The sequence below is a fragment of the Egretta garzetta genome, unplaced genomic scaffold, assembly GCF_000687185.1.
Source record: "Egretta garzetta isolate BGI_Z169 unplaced genomic scaffold, ASM68718v1 scaffold40, whole genome shotgun sequence".
Classification (NCBI taxonomy): Eukaryota; Metazoa; Chordata; class Aves; order Pelecaniformes; family Ardeidae; genus Egretta; species Egretta garzetta.
Window position 1 is genome coordinate 2,134,220 of NW_009258484.1, and position 23,396 is coordinate 2,157,615.

At 38.2% G+C, this 23,396-nt stretch overlaps 1 protein-coding gene across 1 annotated transcript in view; it reads right to left on the bottom strand.

Moving 5' to 3' along the window:
- Positions 1-23,396, bottom strand: part of NBEA (neurobeachin) — a 513,899-nt gene that overhangs the window by 13,146 nt on the left and 477,357 nt on the right. The window contains 6 exon segments of the mRNA XM_035900172.1: positions 4,946-5,116; positions 6,010-6,165; positions 8,317-8,388; positions 10,984-11,176; positions 12,690-12,779; positions 13,105-13,167. Of these exon segments, the coding sequence (XP_035756065.1) occupies positions 4,946-5,116; positions 6,010-6,165; positions 8,317-8,388; positions 10,984-11,176; positions 12,690-12,779; positions 13,105-13,167 (745 nt within the window).

Below are 23,396 nucleotides of genomic sequence, written 5' to 3' on the forward strand. Positions count from 1 at the left end.
GGTGAACTGTTAGGACCTCTGAGGATTATGTTACAACGCTAAACAAACCCAGTTTAGGGCTGATAGACACAATATTTTTCAATGGTCAGCACAGTTCCCATTAGAAAAAGCAGGGTTAACTCTCACACCTCTTGTGACCATCCTCTTGGAAGCTACAATAGGTAATGAGAAATGTCAAGTCCCCAGATCAATGAAATTTCAGGCTCTAGGGACAAAACAGGAATAGCATTGATCCTTTTAAAGAACACCAGTCAGAGGGTGAATGTAATATATTGCACAGAGAGGCTCAAGAGGATAAGCGGCCAAGTCCAACATACTTACCTGACAAAAAATTCAATCAGCTTTTAGCACAAGCTGCCTACAATTCCTTTCTTTCATGCAGGAGTCTGATTCCAATTAAAGTGTGCAAATTAATTTTTATCACTTCCAAATTAGTTTCTGAATTTGCGTCTGTTTCAGATGAAAGCATCTGTCCCTCACTTTTCTGCAATTCTATCATCCACTTTGGTATCTGTTCAAAGACTCGGAGATAATTCTCATTTTCAAAGTCACTTGTTTGAAAGAGACATTCAATAAAGCAATCACAATATATAAAAATAAAACAACTATAACGATACATGTTGAACTCCAGGGCATATCGTGCACTCTCTTTGCTCCTTTTTGTGGTGACTGATACAGTTGCTATGTGAGAAGAAATTTGTATACAAATTAGTGTTCAGCTAAAACAAATCCCTATATATCATAAGAGAAAAAAAATTCAAAACCCAAATTGTCAAACTCCATCACAATAATTTTTTCTATTCAATCTCTTAGAACTGCAAAGATTTACATTTGCCAGATCACTTCAAAGAATTAAAATAAGCAAACTATGTCCTTTGCATGTGCTGTGTCTTCCTAAGAGAAAACAGATTCCTTTCTCTGTTCTCTCAACTGCAGCAGATTTATATAATGTGGTCATTGACTTAATAAGGTGCAGATTCAGATTACCTATTTCAGATGGGCAATTTTGGCTTAGAAAGTAGGTATCTGACCCTGGCAAGATGACCAAGATTCATGCAGCTCAGTGTTTTTCCCAAAGGTGGTATTTGTCTAAGCATGGATACAGAAATAAAAGAGGCTCAAATGTACATAACCCCCCCCCCAAAACCTGCATTCAGCTCCCCTTCATCCTAAAGGAATTCATGCCACATCTTCCACTTTCCAGGAGCATCCCCAGGCACCAGCCTCTAGTCTAGGCTGGAAAAGGGCATTTTCTATCAGCGCTGTTGGAGCCATTGCATAGCCATGAATCCAATTTTTGTTGGAACAGAGAAAGTACAAGTAGGGAGACAATTTGCCCTACACACTGCTGTTGAAGGTATGCAGTTTTGGTTCCTGATTTCTTGATTTATCTCTATTTTTATCCAATCACCATGTCATATAAGATCGATAAACAGGAGTACAGAAAAGAAATTTGCTTTCCACCGAAGTTGGAGGTTCACAGGGAGCCCCTCCCACATTAACTTATAGCCTGATAGTCAGCATATGTTTGTGAATATGGGAATACAGATTTGAATTCCCCAAGTTTCTGGAGGCTAAGGACTTGGTCTCCCACCTCCTGGACACACATGCTAACCAGAAGGAGTTTTGCAAGCTACTTTTGAAAGCTACTCCATGGAAAAGATTGTCTTTAAAATCTGGTAAATTTTCATCTGTCTCACAGCAATTGTGAGAAGTGTCAAGACATTGTGACAAGTGCAAGCTGAACCAGAAACTCCTTTTTGATACTTACTGTAGAATAAAAGTGGTAACTTAATAAATGCATTGATTGGAAAAACTATTTTACAGTTATAAAAGGAAGCTCACCATGCTCTCATAGCCAAATTTTCAACTACTGAGCTGGAGCAGCCACTTCCAAGTGTCTTATCCAAGACACAAATTTTCTCCCTTCTCCTCTCTAAACCAGAGCTGGTTCTGTATTTCCCACAGACAGAGGTGAGGTCACCCTCTGAGCACATGCCCGCACAGGTATTTCAGCAGAAGGCTCTACATAGGTCCAACAGGTTAGGTGGTTGACATATGTGCCGCTTAGTAAAGATTTTATCTAACTCATGGATTCTGGAATATGGAATTTTAGCAGAACTGGTAAGGAGTTTGTTCTGACAATCTTTTGCCCCAGATTATTTCATAATACATGATTGTGATTGCTATGTTTTTCTAATGAAATAGTATCTACATTTTTCTATACAAATGTTAAACTACATAATGTGTTTAGGACTGGGGGCCTGCTTTTTCCCCTGCCTTAACGTTTTCTGAAACAACTAAAATTCCTTTTGGTAATTGGGTGCATTGAAGCTGAAATTGATAATTAACAGTCTTTCAGCTTAAAAGATCATTATAAAGTCAAGCATCTAACCCAGATAATTACTATACCTGACATTTTTCTTTGAATTCTTCACCTTCTTACAGTCTGTGATATAAAATACCTTATCTGTGTCTCCAGATGACAGCTTTCAAAAAACTAATCCCCTCTTTTTGCCCCTGAAAATATCACCTGCATCTTTCTGGAAATTCATTCCAAAGATGTTAACTAATTGGATTTGACCTGCAGTGAACATCTCACTTTCATTTTTCCTACAAGGTAAATCCTAATCTTCTACCAGTAAGTCTAGAAGAATAGATTAGGAAACATTTCTTTACTGCTTTGGTGGCTTAAACTATGTGAAACTTCAAATGTATGTTCATAAGGATTGCTGAGAATGTTTCACTCCTGAAAATTAGTATACAGGGAATCAGTCAAACAACAAGCTATCATGTCTCAGTACTTCAGCAGAGAGATTTAGTAGCTGTAGAAATAGGTCCTTCGGGCATATAATCACTAATGTGATCTATCTGTACTAACGTATGTTCATGAAAAGTCAAAGTAGCTGTTAATGTTTACAACACATGAAGTTCTGCTTATAGTACAGAACTAGTACATAATTAGCATATCCATGTTAACTTTAATCCAATGAATAGAGAGAGCAATAATAGTGATGACATCACTCTTCCTCAACATGAGTCTTCAACATGAATAGTAAGAAACCTGATCAAAATAGATGGAAGCTAGCACAGCAGACTTAGCTATTTTGTCTCCCTGGGTGTTGCTATCTGTGCCTGTGAGATTGCATTTTCCTGGACATGACTATCTGCAGCACGGTCTCCCATTAATCTGACTATAAGGCCTTTTCTTCAGCAAAACAGTGCCTTATCCATACAGAGGTAGAGAGCAAATCATATGATTGGTTTTTGTTTTCATTGACTTCTGTCAGCTGACTGATATCCTTTCTTTTCATAAAACTAAAGTTCTCCGAGGCAGACACTTCCAAAGTTCTGCAGCTGAGATACTAAACCTGAGATTCCAAAAAGCACCACCTTCTTGCATTCAGATATGTTCAAGATGAGAAAAAGGTATCAGAACTTAAATAAATTTATTGGCAAAAGTAGTAGAGCAGTTTGCATCAGCCAGTCAGGAGATGCTAATGGCAAGACTGTCCAAGCCCCCCATAATCAAAGGACGTAAAGGAAAAGTCTTACATTTTTAATTCAATGAAAGGAGCAAGCTCTTACTTTTTTCTGACTCTCAGCACAGAAAGTACTTGATGTGAAGCACACAGATATCCAAATAAGCAAAACAGCATCAAGCTAAACAGAGTGCCCTGAAATGAAATTCCTTTTCAGACTGAATTTCTCCCTATCTGAGAATTAAGTGCTAAAAATGCCATGGAATATACATAAAAATTAGAAAAAAATGTTATGGGAATATAATTTAATATTTTTTATCCCTCCATTCTCTCTGCACTATAAAACCAAAAGAAAGCCAGGTAAGAAAGTGAGGTTTTCATATCTCTCTCCTTTGCTTTACTCACAGACAAATTAAAGAAAATTAAAACATAATAAAAACCTGCTGCTGTGAAATTAACAAATTATGTATTTTGTAACAAATAAAACACTTTTCCACAAGACATTCAGCTGAAGTAATACTTTCACTTCGATGTCTGTAGCTGACAGGTCTACAACTGCCTCCAGTCAGTACTTGAAACAGAGATCAAAACTGATAGTGATGGATTCCTCTACGTTTATCTAAAGATGCATTATCCTTGTGCTGAAAATAATCATCAGAATTCAGAACCTGCTTTAAAGGAAAATGTGCATGGATTTAGTGTTGTACAAAACAGCTCCAGTATATGGATAAAAGTTGCTCTTGTCTTTAGCTGTGGTCACATTTCTGGCTTTGGTGGAGGGACCTTGTAAATTAGTAGTGCACTTTAAGCACCCTCCTATATAAATTATTATTATTATTATTATTATTATTACTATGTTCCCTTCACCTGCAATGCACTAATATTTAGTCCCCCGCAAATGAAATGTAAACTCTTCCTGACATTTTATCTTTTTTCTATTTTCATTCAGTCACATTGCTTCTCCAAAGGTTTGCTTGCTATAGAAAGACCTTTCTCAACGAGACTCATTTAATTCCATGGCATGTGAGACATTCCTTTTTTGAAAAGGCGAGCAGCTGATATAGCATGCTGTAGCACAAAAAGAGTATGTTAAAATGCCAAAAAATATTTCTGGGGAAAGGAGAGTCAAAATATAGTGATATATGTCCTGTCACTTAAAGGCCATAACCATCTTGTTCTAGTTTATGATGACATGATGCTCTAAGTGATAAAGGCAATTATGAATTTAAGAATTACTCCCATACTATTATCTGTTACCATGCACAGACTGTTTAAACATTTTTTTGGCTAGTACTCAATGAATTGCTTAGCATGCGGTGCTCTTCTTATACCAACTTTCAACCTGTAAGTGAAGTAATTGATAGATTTGGTAATATGTTCTGAAGCTGACAGAAGGAATGCTAAAAATGAATAGGTTTGACGGAGGACCTCTCAGGAAGGTGTTTTTTACAGGATATACTTACTGCTATTTGGATTGTCACCTATAATATGATGTCGGCCACTCCAGTACCAAAGCAGCAACGTAGCATCACGAGACCCAGACACGATGTAGCAGTCACCACCGATATAGGACTCGGATCTGGCAAGGCAAGTCACGACATCCCAGTGGCCAAACACAATCTGAGTTAATTTTCCTGGTGGGAGTGCAAAGTGATACAAATTCAGTTTTTAAAGTACTTGCAGCATTTAGAAATCGTTAACTAAATCATTAACAAATATTCAATTCAAATGTAATTTTTGTCTCATGGCCCGTAGAGTTCACTACGTGCTACAACAAAACTAAAATATCACAAAGATAATTTTTTTTTCCTCTTTTTATGTTCCTATTGAGGGCTGTGCTCCGTGTCAATCCATAGCCTAACCCTTATCTCTGAAAATCAAGTCAGTGCTGCAGTCACTGAATATTAAGTGGAGTTACTGCTCCATCAGTATTTAAGCAATGGTGTTAGAAGACTATTTGTGAATTTCATGAATGATATGCATAAGACAGCACATGAACTTTTCCATAATGGTGCTACATTATTATATTAAAAATGTGTATTTATTCTATGTTAATGTCAAACTAAGGTTTACTATGAACATCACCTCCTTCTTTCTATTATTGTAATCAGTTTTGAGCAATATACTGAATGATATCAGGCTAAGCAATCAGACAAAGAAAGAAAATATGGGTTCCTGGTAGCAGGCTGTGCAACCTCCTTCCTTATTACATGAAATAAACAGAGATTTAAACAATAGAGCCATGAAAATATTGTAACAAAAATGTTGATCCTTTTGATATGATTGATTCCCTGAATACAGCTATGGTTTTTGAAAGTTACACTAACAAAATTGTATGCTTTTACATTTCCTTTTACATCCTTTATCTTCCAAAAAAAAATAAAAAAGGCATCTTAAAGCTGTTCTGCTCAAACAATAATGAAGGATTTTATCAACTGCCCTTAAGGGGTAAGCGCAGGCATTAGCTATGGCAGTACTAAGACAACTGTCCACATTGTGAGAATCAGGTGGTTGTATTTAGGGTCACCTGTTTCCGTAGAATAAACTCGAAAGCTCTTGTCCCAGAAACCACAGATAAGAATGTAGCGATTATCTGCTGTGACCACGAAGCAATGTGCATTGATCTGGATGCTCTGATCCACAAGGTCTGTGATCTGCCGTTTGTTCACACCAGAGTTATTGGCTGTAACGAAATGCAAAACACATTTTACAAGTAAGCCATTCCAACACCTTCCTGTCATCCACTTACAGGAGAAAATGAATACATTTAACTTTCAATGAACTGTGAATTTGTTGTTGAGTAAGCATTTTGAATATGAACACTTAGAGCTGTCTATATGGGTGTCAGAAATACAAAATTATTGTGAGATTTCTGGTTTCCCTTTGAATAAGACAAAAGGTTTTACAGATGTACAGATTTCTCATAAACTGCCTAATGCGCTGCATAATACGAGGTAGTATTTTAAGTGCTCTGCTGAAGTACTCTCCAAAAGCAAACTAAACTACAGGAAAGCGATGGAAGTCCATTTAAAATCCCAAGTCAACACTAACAATACTGCAGAAAGTCAATTCTTGCTGGTTGGTACCTCTCCTACAGAAAATATCCCAGCTTGTGTTGTGTGACCTTGACATCCCCCCTACCTGCAGGAGCTTAACCAGATCAAAGACGTAAGGATTCAACCAATGAAGCAATTTAAATTGAATGCGCTTTTTTTTAACACTGTCTTCTCATCCACTCCTCAAGCAGGGAGCCAGGTCACACTGGTTAATGTTAAAAGAGGCAATGCCACCTAGAAATTCCCCCAGACTGAGGGAAAAGGAATGGCTCATGCAGAAACCCACCACCCTCTCTGTCAGATGGAGCTAATTTGCTATTTGCTTCCCGTGACGCACAGGAGACAGGATCTGGCAATACAATACAGGTGTGCTCCCTCTCACCTAATATTAACTTTCCAAAAGTTCCTTATGTATTCTAAGTTAATTATCTACGCTCCCTCTATACTCACTAGAGAGAGAGAAATTGCTTCATGTGGCAAATCATCTCACGCTGTAAAAGCTGCCCAAGTGCTAGACAACTCCAGAGGGCAGTTTCTCTTCCTACAGTAGCTATGGAGGGAATCTTGACAACTAACTTCAGATAATCGAAGTTAAGTGAGATAAGACTCACTCTGAGAGATGTGTTTCTGCTACCGTAGAAACACAACATAATGCAGATAATATTCTGAAATTTCTTTTGTCCCTACCTATTTTTGGCTATTTCACTTAAATTGCACACAAGTGCATGAAATAAGACTCAACCAAAAAAACACCCCGATTTTAGATTTGCTTGTAGGAGTTAATACCATGTTTGTGTACATTCCAAGAACACGTATGTGAATTACCAGACCCTCTATGTCCATCCATTGAAAGACAATGAAGAAAAAATTACTCAAATTTCCAGAACAGGTGGGCACAATCGTTGTGCCCTAGTTTTTGAGAGGAAAATCTGAAGAGAAAACCATTGTCATTATATGAGCAAATGAAGCATACAGAATGAGAAAGCTAACTCTCCTGAGGCACCTGTATATAAATCTTTCAACCGCTAATATTGACACAGACGGAAGAGAAACTTTTCATCTGGAGATGTTTAAAAATGCATTTTTTTTCTCACCGACATGCCAATATATGCTCTAAGAACCTTCCCTATCCACAATTTCTGTCTCAAAAACATACCTACTGCAAAAAAACGACCAACCAACCACTAAGCAAATAGTTGCAATTAACGAGAACTTAAGACCATTAGAAATACAAGTCCTGAAATCTCTCTAATGGTTTAAGCAGATGTTATTTCTCAAAATACTTCACTTTCTCGAATGCTTTTGGATTTAAAAAATAAAATCATGAATCAATTTTAAATCCATCCTTTTCTTTATTAACGTCGTAATGCCAAACAATCCTAACTGTAAATTGAATGAAAAGAAATGGATCTGCATCTGCACTGATATGCACAGTGCTGGCTGTAAGAAATGAAAATATGTGAACTCTACCAAACCCTCACACGTTATTTTACTAATGTGACCTGATAAGAGAACAGAATTATAGATATGGGCTGACAATGTAACTGACTTAATTGGTTGTTTCTTAAATACCAATTGCTGGTGATGTTAATAACAAATAGCACTCCTGTAATTCATTCAGCATCAATAGCTAATGCTTTTAGTTCTCCAGGACTGACAAGAATAAATATTTTCCTATCTCCCGTGTTAAATGAAGCATAATATACAAATATAGCTTAATCAATAATTCTTGAAAATGCTGTTTTCAAATATATCGCTACGTTTTCATCTTGACATACCAATCAATGGATCCATTTCGATTGGAAGGTGGTGGGCTTGATCCAAAGAATATCCTGGGGCTCCCCGAAGGCCTAAACATGAAAGGAAGAATAAAGCACATAGGAACCTTGTTGCCTATATTTTTATATATTTTTTTTCTAGGTTTAAAACTGCATTATAGGATTATAATATATAAAAAAGTAACTTCTTACTATTACTTGTTCTATAAATCTTTTAAGATTCCTTCCTTTGTGCTACAGAAATATGCATTGTTAATTCTTCAGTTATGTAATAGTAACTATAAATGTGTGACTGCTAATTTTATCACAATTTCTGCAGCCGCAAACATTCATTAAATAACTCATTTAAAATAGTATAACAGAGAATTTTTTACATTTGAGGCCTGGGTGAGATCTAATAATAGCACAGAAAAGAAAAATAATTGGATTAAACATTGTTATGAGTTTCTTATATAGGGAAACCTGTAAGTGACAGAAACTTGGACCTTTTCATGGATTTATCTAGAGTTTTTAGCAGGGAAAATGTGGTCTACAGTAAATTTGCCAAGATTATTCTTATTACTTCTGTCTTGAGCAGTCACTAAGCTGTTTATCAGTGGCTCCATATTTAGTGTTATTTGCGCTCACGCAAGGATAGCATTGCTTTGACTCTCCTGAGCAACTTCCCTGTCCTATAAATCACAATGGCCACTACTGAAAATGCAATTTTTGTGTGAAAACTGCCATATTGCACAAGAATATCCTCCATAAAAGTTGCGGAGTTCTGGAGAATAAACTCCCGAGTGCAAACTAATGACTGAGATCGTTATGTCTGTGGGCCTTGTGTGGCTTACTTCATATTTCAAACTCCACTGCTTTCAGAAGATCAAAGATAATGATGCAGGCTTGAAGACATGGTGAAGCGCTGTATTTTTTATGATGTCTGTCTCAATCCCCAGTTAAAAGGAATTGCACTGAGAGGGCATTTGAATAGATAAATCCTAATCCAGGTTAGAAAAGTGCATAGTTTCCTGACTAGGCTGAACAAGAATTCCCATGGGCACAGCTTTTACCAGTTTCAAGTGTTTCTGCTTTGTATTACAGATCAGGAACTCTTCACTAATGACTGTAATAATTATTTTCTACCAGTGCAACAGACAACTGGAGGAGGTAAAGGAAAACACAGTCTACAGCTGGCCCTGTCAGCTTCTGAAAACCACTGCTCTGAGAACTTCTCCTTCCTTCCTTTCTCTCTCGTCTTTCAAAATCAAACCAGTTTGGGACAGATCTTTACTGGTATTAACTTAGATTCATTTGATTCTACTGTGAGATTGCTATGCAAATGCCTTTCACTGTGTATAAACTCTTAATGATTAAGCTCCACATACATCCCGCAACAGTAAAGGTGCTCTGTGTGTACATTTCTGTAGATGGACCTATCCTGTTTGTTTGAGAGAACAGGAACATTCTGAATCTATGTGAAATTTTTATATTCATGCTAACATTATTCAAATGTTCAGAATAAAAGTCATACTAAACCTTATATTACTATTCAAGAACTCAGAGTGCTATTAACTTACTTGCTCTGATAGTTCCTCTAATGCATTCCTATAAGGGAATTCCCATTCATTCCTCTAATTATTGCTTCTAACATCGGTCTTTGGACAGCCTTGTGCATAAGAGGTGGGAACAATTTCACCTGACTTGGATTATTTACTGAGGACATGTTTACATTTAAGTCTATTGGAGAGGTAGACATCTAGGCTAAATCTCACAAATCCCTCTGCAGAAGGACCTATTTTGTCCAGCGTGTTCGCCTGTGTTGCAAAAAGGGGAGGATTTTTTGGTTTTTGCCTGGTCCCTACAAAGTTCCTGAGTCAGCTACTGAGTCACACTCTCAAACACCAGGTACCTTCTTGGTTTTCCCAGGTGGTGAGAAACCTTCAAAAGTTTCCTGATGCTGTAAGGTAAGAGCTATCACAGCAGGAAGCTACCTTTGAATATGAAACCTGTCCATTCCCAAGCAGGGCACTAGCTCATGGCCTCACCACCTATTTAGCAATCCTTGGGACAAACTCAGAATGTCCACGTCCAGGTGAGGAGACAGGACACTTCTAGCAGCAATAGGGAGAGGTGAACAGGGGGGGTGGAAGGGAAATTTGGGATGACCTCATTGAATGGGCTTTTGGGAGGGAATAAGTAAACTTTGGAATAGTTCAGTGTCCAGCTGCTTAGGCTTGCTTAAGGTCCCGCATTATCTAATGGTGACCCAGGGGAAGGCTTATGACAAGCTCCTGGACAGACCTGAAATCTCTCTCAAGCAGCAGACAGTGATGTACGCTATCTAGCATGCCAGTTTGTATTCCTGAGACCTGGGACATATTAATATTGGCTGTGTCAAGAACAGCAGCACTCTCCTGAAAAGCATTATATCAAAGGCTGATCCTGATGTAACCACAAATCGATTGGCTGCCATGGTGATGTGCTGCTGTTAGGGAGAGTGTTTCTAGGAATGACACCAGAGAAAACACAAGCTCTGATTATTTGACACAAGCCAGAAAAAACAGTACATTTTTGTGCACAAGCAGGTAAGTGAGATTAACCCACATCTAGCTAAATTACACTCGAAATTAAAGCTGCACAGTTAAGGTCTTCAAATTTGAATGAAATGTGCCCGTGAGAACCTACCGACTGTGTTGTGCCACCGATTGACTGCAAACAGCCTGCTGCAGGTGACAGTCACCACGGCAGGAATGGTCAGGTGGGGCAGCGTGTTGGCTGCCACGTGTGTGACAGGGGAATTTGATGGGAACTTCAGCACCATGATGACATCCTGCTGCATCTGATCTTTAAACATGAGGGGGCTCTGTGGAAGGAAACACTGTTGAGTAGAAAGGAGAAGAGAGCAGAAGAAAACAGAAGGGATAACACAATTAGTGAGGAGGTCTGAGGGAAAACGAGGTTAAAAAAGAGCAGGCAAGCATGTGCACATACAGGGAAAACAACGCTACCTGCGTGTCTACACTAGTGATGGAGGAGAGCAAGATCACAAGCTATTATTGGATCATTACACGAGGGCAAGCAGAGAATAGGTATGGTATGGGTTATTGTTACAGGGCACAAAATGACCATTAGCATTCATTAATATACAGTAAAATGTAAAATTATACAGCAGTTAATATTCATACAATAGAAATACGAGTCAAATAAAAGAGTTAATCAATTAACATGTTATAAATATAAATGCTATAAACGAAAACAGTTGAAAAAAGAAATTTTAAGAGGGACTCAAAAACTGACAGATATTTTTCTTAACGAATATTTTATATGAAATACAGCACTTCCAAACATAGACAATTTAATTCTATGTAAAGGATATACTTATTGGGAGTCTGTAAGTAATTATAAACCTGTTTGGTGATTCTACAAGTGACACAGGTTTTCTGTACATGGACAATAATACTCTTATTAAGGACTGGGTTTAATGTTATTTTTTTTCAACCACTGTTATAACAAATAGAATCATTTCTGGAAGTTCAAATAATCCTTTCACTTTAAATCATTATTAAAAATACATTATCCATATCTTAAGAATATAAAATAAATATCATGTACATTTGGCATCTACACATTACTTAAAAAAACACAGCTAACACTTCCAGATCGATTCCCACTCTCGCAGTGTACAACTAGATAGTGATTTCCTTGTTGGTAGATAAAATGATTGACACTACTGCACGTATTACTGTCAATTTACAAAACTTAAAGGCAAATATCTAGCTCTAAGCATTTAGTCAAAGGCACTGAGGAGAACAGAGCTCTGTCTCGTTCAGCCTGGCTATTTCATACAATTCTCCGCAAGAAGCATACAGAAGAATGTGCTGGGAATGAATTTCGAAGTTCAAATTGAAATTTGAAATACACATTGTATTCTCCCGGGGGAAGAGGCGGGAGGATTCCAGTACAATTTGAACTCTATTCAACAGTTTATTTTTGTCAAGCAGGCATTGTTCATAAATCAGCCCTGAACAACGTATCCTTTAAAACAAAACAAAACAAAACAAAACAACATGCTCACTCTAAGAAAGGCCTGCAGTCATTCCCACTACTTGCAGAAATAAGAATGTAAATATGTATTTATCGAGTGTATATTTATGAAGATAGGGCCTTTTTATACAATATTAGACAGGAAAAGCCAGGACGATAGGAAGCTAAAGACATTCAAACCTCCACCTTGCTCTGCTAGAGCGCTAGGAGCCGTTTCTGCCAGGAGAAAGTACGGCTGCATGGGCAACGGAGGGCATGAAAAGTGTTGCTTAAATGGGTACTTTATGACCTACAAAGGATCCTCAGGTTCAAAGGGAATGCATTCCCAGCCCGCAGTTATGTCTCACCAGGTGCATGGCAGAGCTCCGAGGTGGATGGGGCTCAATGAGCAACTGCGATGGCGTCTGTCCAAAGTTCTGTATCTGCGCCTCCATGGCCTGCGGGCAAGGGAGAGGGACTGTCATGAGCAATATGCATCAAGGAGAGAGGTCAACACACTGTGTGACAATGCAGGCATATCCCAAGTCAGCCATGAAAAAAGTCCAGAAAATTCACCCGGTGCTCTCCTCCCAGGCTGCAGACTCATCCAAGTGTTAGTATTTTGTAGACAAGCTTTGCTTCTCCTTTCAAGCATGCTTCAGTTAACCAACTAACCATTCTCATTTCCAGTAACTGGCGTTATATGTGAAAATGTTAACCTGTGAGGACATGCAGTTCAGGTCTTGAGAGCGCTTTTTTTTGCACTAAAAAGAACATATATACCTTAATAAAGTCCTTTGTAAGGAGGAAAGTATGAGGATCTCTAATAAAATAAGCCTCTGGAATCTTAAATGGGGGGAAAGAAAAGCAAACTGAGAAACAAAATTCATGGATAAAATATAATAAAATGAAAATAATTACTATTTCAACAACAATATTTAGTAGGTTAAGCCAAAAAAATGCCAGAAACAAGTCTTGCCAGGCACATTCAGACTAATGTAAAAATCTTTCCAAGCTGCATACATTCACTGAGTATTTATTTCATGCTTAACTTTAGTGCATTTTTTCATGGGCTTTCAGGCTTCACCAGTTTGAAATGAAAACTTAGCAGTTTCAGTGCATTCTTCAAGACTTAAATCTACTTTCAGAATAAATCTGGAGTAATTCAATAGGTAGTAGAATACAGCCCATATACCGAGATGCTTCCGCTAGTCAAACAGTTCATTCAAACAAAAATACATTTAAGACATATTCTCAAAAACTCTGGCAAAAGATTGCTGCTTATAAAAGCAACACTGTTAAAGACCACTCCTTATTTTTCAAATAGACAGGTACTATTTTATTTGACCTTGTAAAATCAAGAATAAAGCATTCATAGAAAACCAAACTGGCAGATTTTGAAATGCACTGTGCATTATGTACCTATATATATACTGTACCCTGCACTACTGACCCTTAATATTTTTCTTGCGAGCTTCATGAATTTTTCATTGGCTACCACACAAGAAACATGACAAAACACCAAAACCATGACTATCTTGGTAAATTATGTTATTTCTTTCTGACGTAAAATGGTGAGAAGCACCATAAATACTTCATGATACAAAAGAATCCTTTTAATCTACATATTTTGTAATTCCAAGAGGCCAATCTGTGTTTTCCTTCGCTTCACAGCATAGATGCAAGAACAGATGTTAGAGAGAGATTTCCTAACAGGTCACTAATGTCCACCACTCTTGATGCCCTAGATTGACAGGTATATAATGGAATACCACAAACAAACATTAGCCGAAAAAGAAACTTAATGCAAAGTCCAGTCAAGCGGCTGAAGGACTTTCAATGGATTGTAGCACTAGCGCATTTGATGCTGTAATTATCCCGGTACAGGTGATTTCTTGCTTGTTGACTAATTCAGAGCAGACTTTAGTCTCTGAGGCACAGCATGATTCTCGGGAACTGGTGAGCATCTCGGGTTTTATTAGCCTAATTTCATGATGAATTATTTTTAAATCATAGTGTCATTTTATACAAAACCAATGCCTTTGTGTAGGTGTATGTGTGTACGTGTGTACATGTCTATGCAACAGCTATCCATGTGTAGCATATAACCAGTATTTCTTTACACAGTGTGTAGATACCTTCACTCATGCAGACACTTTTTATACAGCAATACAAAATTCACTTCAAGTCAAATCAAAGGTAGTAGTTTCTACTACATTCGGTACTGTATAACATATTTGGTTGGCGGGGAGAAGGAAAGGAAATTATACTTGTTTGTGAATTTCATTTTCAAAATGACAAAGACTGATATCAACAATATCAGGGACTGCATGATCTATGCTTCTATGCAGATCTGTCGATAGTATTTTGAGAAAAGTAATTTCCATTTTTCTTTCTTTCAAATAATTATCAAGGTTAATCTAATTTTAATTTTTGAAAGAATTCTGTGTTGAAATAAGAGTGTGAATTGTATTTGGCAGCAATACTGAACAAAACCCAGCTCTTCATCTCCCACCGTTTATAGTGATCCCTTAAATGATACTTCTGTCCTCTCGCAGGCACACTGAAATGAATTATTAAATTTTTTTTCAGTGCAGCCCAGTTCTAATTTACACATTTACTTTCATGTTGTCCAGTCTTGGCAAATTGTGATTGTTTGGCTGTAAATTCTGCACACGGAACCTTTGCTGGCTTTGCCTCCCAGTAACAGGGGAAGGGAATGAGAAGCAGAATACGATAATAAACCAGCATGAATTTTTCAGATGATGGGGAATGGACACTTAAAACACAACCGTCAAAAGCAACTGTTATTTTACAGCTGAAGATGTCCTGGTAAATACTCATTTACATACTTTAAGCGCCCGTAATTTTAGCCCATTTAAGTTAATGCCGCGTCCTTCTGTAACCAGAAGTAATGCAGAATCAAGACCTTGATATTCAGAGAATACTGAATATTTTCGCTGGCTTGCACTTACAAAGCCTCTCCCCCACCCCATGGACAGTAATGTTATCCTTTTCTTTCAAAAATACCATTTGTAAAACTGACAGTTCTTGGAAGCATTAAAGAAACCAAACAATGTTTCTTTAAAAATACCCATAATATTCAACTACTGCACTGAGACTACAGTCCGCACACCACCACAGCTGTGCACAGTTACAACCCATACTCCTCTCTAGAGCTCACAACACTTAAAAAGGACAGAAAAAACTTGTCAAAGCTTACACAGAAGATAAACATAAGCATACAGAGATAAAGTGACTGGCCCAAGGGTATTCCTAATGCTGCCTCCTATCAAACCACTTGACACAAAATGAAAAGCAGGTAAAGAACAGATCTGTGAATAATAATGTCATGCATTGATTTGCTCACACGAGAACTCTGGCTGTATCTGAAATTAATCTGAAAACTGGTAAGTGTACACCACAATTTTTCTTGGAACTGTAAATCATCAAACTTTAGATTTATTTAATGGTCTTAAGCATTTCATTCTAAATTGATTCCTTTTCTCCCATCAGATCTTGAGTATTGTGTGCAAAGTGCTACACCACTCCTTGAGACACACGTTCTAGTCAACTTAATACAAATGTTAATAAAATAAAGTTTATTCTCATTTCACCTTCAAACGCCCTTCGTCTAAGAAACAATATAAGCCAGGAATTCAGCGGCTGCCAGATTTAACGCTTTTGGAACAGCAAAATGGCAATTATATCAGTTTTCACTTTCTTAATCAGGTGTTGCAGAAGAGCTATTTAGTGAGCAGATTTGAGATTCCCTACTGGTTTTAATACACATAAAATGAGATTTGTACTCCAGACACTTCAGGGAGTATCTGTTAGGATATGACCATGTATTGCAGAAAGATAAAATGGGTCTTAGCCTATTATTTGATAATCATAGGTCAGAACAAGGAAAGAAAAAATATCTGCAAACTTGCTGGCAACTCAAAGGTTAAAATGAGTTGATCTCACACATCCTGATTTATGCAATCAAGCAAAACACAACTTCATAGCACTTAATATTGTCCATCTAACAATGATATATAGGGATTCATACTATATGTTTACATACATTTTTTGCCAAGAAATCAACACATATAATCATACAATCTTATGAATGATACTAACCTTAGTTACAATGTGATATCCTAAATATATCTTGCTCAAAGGAAATAAATCATTTGGTTCCAATTTTAATGCTTAAAGGCACACTGTATATTCACAAGGATACTGGGATGCTCCCCTGAAACTTGGCAGATCAGTCCTTAGTGTCAGCTTCTCGTGGAATGAAGGGTTCAATACATCTGCTTTGCTCATTATGCAGCCTACCAAAGTATTTGTTTTTTATTTCTCAGTTCTGGTTGACAGAAACACAAATCTGTCATTAAAGAATTCAAGCAATCTGTTTCTTCGGGTATAAGAACTATTTTAGTGGTCAAAGGCAGTGTCTCCAACAGCAAGCATTGTAACCCAATAGGAGCAGAGCTGCAGAGCTGAAGAGTTGGTCTTGTGGAACCCATGCTGAAACCATGCCCACTGCAGGGTTTTCCCCCAGGCTGGCTCCAGCATGGGCTGCAGACCTCCATCAGCTGTGCTCTGCTACCTGCACCCCTGGACCATGCTGCTGCTGTGGCTCAGATGCCAATTCACACACTTCACAACTACTCTGCAGTGTGAATGAAAGCATGGCAACTAGGGATGATCAGTGGATTCATTTCAGAAGCAAAGTCCTAATCTAAATGAAAATGCTAGAATTGACTCATCCAAAATACCACAAAAGTGAAGGGGGTTTTTTGCTCTTTGTCATACATTTGCAAAAATGATAAGTCATGAAGCAGTTTATTTTTTAACATACTTCTCTAAAAACGTGTGTTGGTTTTGGCTGGGATAGAGTTAATTTTTTTCCTAGTAGCTGGTGTAAGTGCTGTGATTTGGATTTAGTATGAGAATAATGTTGATAACACCCTGATGTTTTAGTTGTTGCTAAGCAGTGCTTACACCAGTCAAGGACTTTTTCAGCTTCCCCTGCTCTGCCAGGTGCACAGGAAGGTGGGAGGGGGCACAGCCAGGACAGCTGACCCCGACTGGCCAAAGGGCTATTCCAGACCATATGATGTCATGCTCAGCATAGAAACTGGGGTCAGTTGGCTGGGGGGGCAGTGATCACTGCTTGGGGATGGGCTGGGCATCTGTCAGCAGGTGGTGAGCAGTTGCATCACTTGTTTTTCCTGGGTTTTGTTCCTCTCTCTTTCTTGTTGTTTTCCTTTTCATTACAATTTGTTATTACTATTATTATTTTATTTTATTTCAATTATTAAACTGTTCTTCTCTTAACCCATGAGTTTTCTTACTTTTGCTCTTCAGATTCTCTCCCTCATCCCACCAAGGGGGGAAGGGTGAGCGAGAGGCTGCATGGTGCTTGGTTGCTAACTGGGGTTAAACCACAACAAAAAGTTCTTCAGAAATGCAGGCAAAATCACCAAGGAATATATTAATGTTCCACCTCATTTGCAAACTCCTCTTCGCTGAGAGAGATGCCTGGTGACTACATAACACAAGAAATATAAAAGTGTGAGCACTTTTATTTTGAATCATGAAGGGAAGAAAGAAATTCCTAAAACCAGACTGCACTGCAGATAGTAATACACTGCTTTTATTCCTATGTGAAGTAGCCTTGTTTTATTAATCTTCACTGATTACTACCATAATCAGTTAAAATTTTGAAAACATGTATTATCTAAGTTTTTCTGGTTTTATTACTTTTTTTACATATTCAGTCTTTTTATTACTAACTCCCATAATCCTGGTGTGTTTTGTCCCTCTTGTGTACCACATCCAGGTTTTTCCACAATCCACTTCCCCCTGTGCACAGGGAGTGAGCCCAATGAAGAGCCAAAATCCATAGGCATTTGAGAAATATGCACCACAGCAACAGTCATCCATCTCTGCCTTTCCTGAAAGTTTATTTCATTTTTGCATCCAAGTGAAGAAAGGAATCCTTTATGTGCTCTCCCGCCCATGCAGCCAGCACACTCAACAGCCCCCAAGCACCGTCTTCTCCAGAGCAAACGTGATTGACAGCCCTTTGGTGGGGAGCATAAGCAGCTTGAAAATGTTTTTGTTTTGTACGAGTGGTGCGAGATACTGCTTTTTCATTTGCATCTACAGCTGTTAAACAGCATCTCTATCTTCAGGACTTTTGATAAGCTAGGTTAAGAGTATTGATTTCCAGTTTATTATTGTATGTTTGGAGGAAAGAAGTGCTGTAGTTTAAAGACGAGCAATGACTCAACTAGTCCGGAGGCTTCAATACAGTTGGTTATTTAATCAGGATACTCAAGGGACTGAAAGATGGGCACAGAAATGGATTTTCTCCACAGGTCAGTAGTTTATTAATTTAACAATGGAGAAGGGGCAACCTTAAGCTCCTTCCCCTCACAGGAGGCATCTCATTGGATCCAACACGCAGTTAAATGGCCCCCCAGCAGAAGACCAATGGCTTAGAGCTGACCTTCAGCCTCCTCCCAGAGTCAGTCCACCCCAAACGTCTTCCTCATTCCCCTGTGAAAGGAGAGGAATGAGAATGCGAAAGGTAAGAGCTCCCCTTCTCTTTACAGGCATGAGTCACATCGGTGACCTTACTTGTCTCATGGAGCGGTGCCTTTTAGGTTTCACATTTACCTCATTAAGCTACTAATTGTGATACCCAGTTCTTCCCTCTTTCACCTTTATAGTTCTCCCATTCTTGCCCCTGGTAATCCAATGTGCCCCTCAGGACACAAAAATATTTTAAACTCTCTGCCAGCTTAAGCAAGCATTTGATTAATACAATGCAAATGGGAAATGAATTTAAGACATCTCACAAACAGAAACAGAGAAGGTAAAGCAAAAATACCATAAAGATGGGTATCCTGCAGCTGGGGAGGTCTAACTGAGAGTGTCCCTTACCCTTTCAGGTATACTCTCATGTGCGAGGTTCCCATGTGCCCAAGCCCAAATACTTCCTTTTCCCCTCTAGCAGCCCATCTCCCTGAAAATCAGAGAAAACTTCCTTACACTGAAAAAGGCTGATGTCAGGGAGTCAAATGCTCCCCCCACCTTCCTAACTATACCAGAAGGAAAAAAAAATAAAAAATCCACCCAGTTTTCTACAGTTTTCCTCTTTCTTCTATCCCTCCAACTCTTGCCCGGAACAAAGAGTTTACCACTGATATAATGAAATTCCCTCATTAAATTACACTAAAAACTACAGCAAACTCTATTATGCTCTAAAGCAAATAGCTTTAACTCCCAATTCCTCTGACAAGGACTATGTTGTTATAGGGGCTCCTGCGGCCACGCTGCTCAGTTCATCACTTTTTATAGTTGTGATAATTTTTAAAACTGCAGGTTTTGCTCCCAGCCCATGGCAATTTTGCTGCCTTTTCTTTCCTGCTGTTTGCCTGTATACAAGGCAGACAGGGAGCATCCCTTTGCTTGTAGCGTCAATGCTGTGCAAAACTCTAAACATAGGCTGGAACTTAAGAGAGTCATATATTTATTTGTAGTTTTGTTTACAATTACATTCAAAACTATTTTTTTTCTCTTTTGTATGGAATAGAATAGAACAGAACAGAACAGACTATTTCAATTGGAACGGACTTAGAATGATCATCTAATCCAACTTCCTGACCAATTCAGGGCTGACCAAGACTTAAAGCATGCTGTTAAGGGCATTGTCCAAATGCCTCTTAAGCACTGACAGGTTTGGGGCATCGACCACCTCTCTAGGAAGCGTGTTTCAGTGTTTGACCACCTTCTCGGTGAAGAAAGGCTTCCTAATGTCCAGTCTGAACCTCCCCTGGTGCAGCTTTGAACGATTCCCACACGTCCTGCCAGTGGATACCAGGGAGAAGAGCTCAGCACCTCCCTCTCCACCTCCCATCCTCAGGAAGCTGAAAAGAGCAATGATGTCAGCTCTCATATAAAGAACATTTTATTATTTTCATTTCATGCCATTATTTTCTTCAGTTGAACTACTGTATTTCTTATGTTCATGTTTGTAATAATTCCTGTCCCATACAGATTGGTAACATTTACTGAAACTCTTGTGTGTTCATTGATGTCATGCCAAATGAAACCATTGCTCTGTCATCATTCTCCCAAATCTGTATGAAGTTTATAAAAGAAAATGTTGCTTTCTTTGATCATTAAGTAGTAACACATTAGAAAAGATTTTACTGCTAAGTTACTTTTGTGAGAGATGTAATAGCATGATACAATAATTCATTAAATATGTAACTTCATGCCATAAATAGTTAGTGTTTTGAAACCTGGGCAATCAGGATTTTTTATTTTTAGATGACTGATAAATGCTCTGAAATAATTTTCCTATTGTTATGCAATGGAGAACCTCAGAAACAAGGATTCCTTTCAATCTGACAAGCAATTTATCTTCATTCCCTCATTTCTTTTAAAACAAGAATTTTCGTTGTTGATTTTGGATGATAATTATTTAAGGTGACTGACTGAAATTATTTCTCATCACATAAACTCTACCTATATAAGGAAACACTTCCATATCCTCTTTTCATTATTCAGACACCAACACTTACGCTTACATGGACAAAAGCTCTATGTGATTTGTTGGGTGAGAAGCCAATCCAGATGATCTTTCCCATCTAGTGTTTAGGTCTATGGAACAAGCTTCTCTTTGACATCTTCATACCGCAATGCAAATTACTAAAATGTACATCTGCATCATAGAATTTCCCTGTTGATACTACTACCTTGTATTACTCCTTTGGATGATGGTAATTAGAGCGTCACAACATGCAGAATTGCAGATGTGTGCTAGCAAGTATTTGCAAACCAAACCAAACCAAACCAAACCAAACCAAACCAGTTCCCTTGCCTCAATGTGCCTCCTGTGGTATAAATCCTGTTACTAAGAGAGAATCCTCACCCTTAGGTCTTAGCAAGATCTTGCTCAGACCATCATCTTCTATTCTGACCAAACTGTTCCTTTCTTCTTGAGTTTGTGTCGCCAGTGTCAAGTTCCAAGAAATTCAAGTTCTTGTTATTACCAAAACTCCTCTTTAAGCTGTCTTTGCCTGCATCTTTCAATTTTTTTTAATTTTTTTTTTTAAATCTAGCATTACAGTCTTAGGTTTGTCATACCTCTCACTTCTTGACACTCCTACTCAGGATATCTTGCTTTTAAGCTAAGCGCTTCCTTTTCTCTCCTCTCCCTTATGTCATCCTTTAACTAATTTATTTTTCTCTTTTGCATATGAAATCCAAGCCAGGATGATGAAATCTTAATTTATGTTTTTAGATCTTTGGGATGGATTTTTTTTTTTGTTTGAAACAGAGCAAACTTATGACACAAACATTCTTTTCTGAAAAGGCTCCTAGCATTCCAAGAACATTATCTCCAATAATGAAAAGTTACTTCAAGGCTTTTCTAAAGTGGAGATAAATTTGTTACATGTCCTTGAGTGAGAAATAAAAAATCCTCTGAATTTTTAAATGTAGCTTCTCTTCTGACTGGAACCACTACAGATTTTCAAAGTCTACAAAAGAGGAAGTGAAGGAATAAAAAAATTATATGAAAACTGTCATTAGCATCCCTTAGTTGGCAGTCACTAAAATTTACAGGCATTTTAAAAAAACACTGCTGCTGTCTGGGATGTTACAATTGTTTCCACATGTGAAAAGCAGTGAGTAACAGCCAGAAAGCCTGAAGTTCCAGTTGTGCTAAGTTAAAAATTGACAGCAGTATTTTTCAAAACACCATCAACTGCATTTAGAAACCTGCTAAATTTTACAAGTCAAAAGTATTTAAAATAAAGTTTATTTTGTTTAGCAATGCCTAACTAGATTATATTATACAATATCTCAATGAATTCACTAACAAAAAAAGAAGTCCCAAAGGTCAAGACTAAAAAAAAAATCCCATAAAACTCTGGGAAGGCTGCAAACGTCATTTCTTTGCATTAACAACCATACCAAGAGCTCTCTGTTCCTATGGTAATTCCTTCACTGTTTCTATAAGGTTCCCAAGGACTGCCTTCCTAACCCTTTCCCTTCCTCCTCCTCTGCATCAGGAGCTCTAAATGTCCTTTTTGTCCTCTTGGCCTCTTTGTTGTTCACCTGGCTCCTCATGCTCCCACTGTACCATGGCCTCTTTCTCCTCTCTCAAGAAGACAGGAGTTGTGTAAATGCCCATCTTCCCATGCAATTCCATTTCCCCTCCTTCATCTCTCATTTTTATTTCTTTTCTTCAGACATGAAGAGAAGCTTCTCACCTTGACCTGTTCAGTTCAACAGTGCAGCTCATGCAGGGGTTTATTCTGGGCAAAAATTGAAGGTGCTTTTGGCTTTCCTATTATTTAAAAGGAATATTTAAAAAAATTCAAACAGCTCGCACATCACTGATGCAGCACCATTTATGATGAGAATGCTGAGCTCAAAGCAGAAGCTAGTTATTCTGTGGCAATGAAGACAGTGTTATTATTATACCTGCATATTCCTACAGTAATAAAACTCCAGATATTGTCCACGAGTAGAAATGCTTCAAAACAGAGAAGGTACTTGTGAAAAATCTCTTGTTACTTTTCCTCTCCACTGAGGCAGAAGAAAGAGGAAACTGCTACTGTTCATGAAGATCTCCTGGGGAAAGAGGCACGGTGCTATCTCTAGTCTGGACAAAACAGCAAAACTGAGCATCTCTGTCCTTATTCCATAGCCAGGTCTGGAAAGCAGAACTGGTCAATCTGACCTCCACTCACACCCCTCAACAGGCCAATGCATCAGGCAAAAAAAGCAGTGGTATTTTTGAGGAAACTGGGGGAATGAATATTTCTGAAGGACCCACAACTTTCAAGCTGGGTGACCAAATGGCTCATGACTTCTGCTAGCCAGGAAAGGCCACAGAAGCAGAAAAAGCCTGGCTTTGCTGGTACCCGCACAGCTACCGGAACGAAGGGAAACACTAAGCGGCATGAGAATAAAATACAAGTACCCTAGACTTGTTAAGTGCTTTGGAGAGTAATTGGGAGTGGAGCCAAGGAAGTAGCATTGGGCTATTCCCCGTG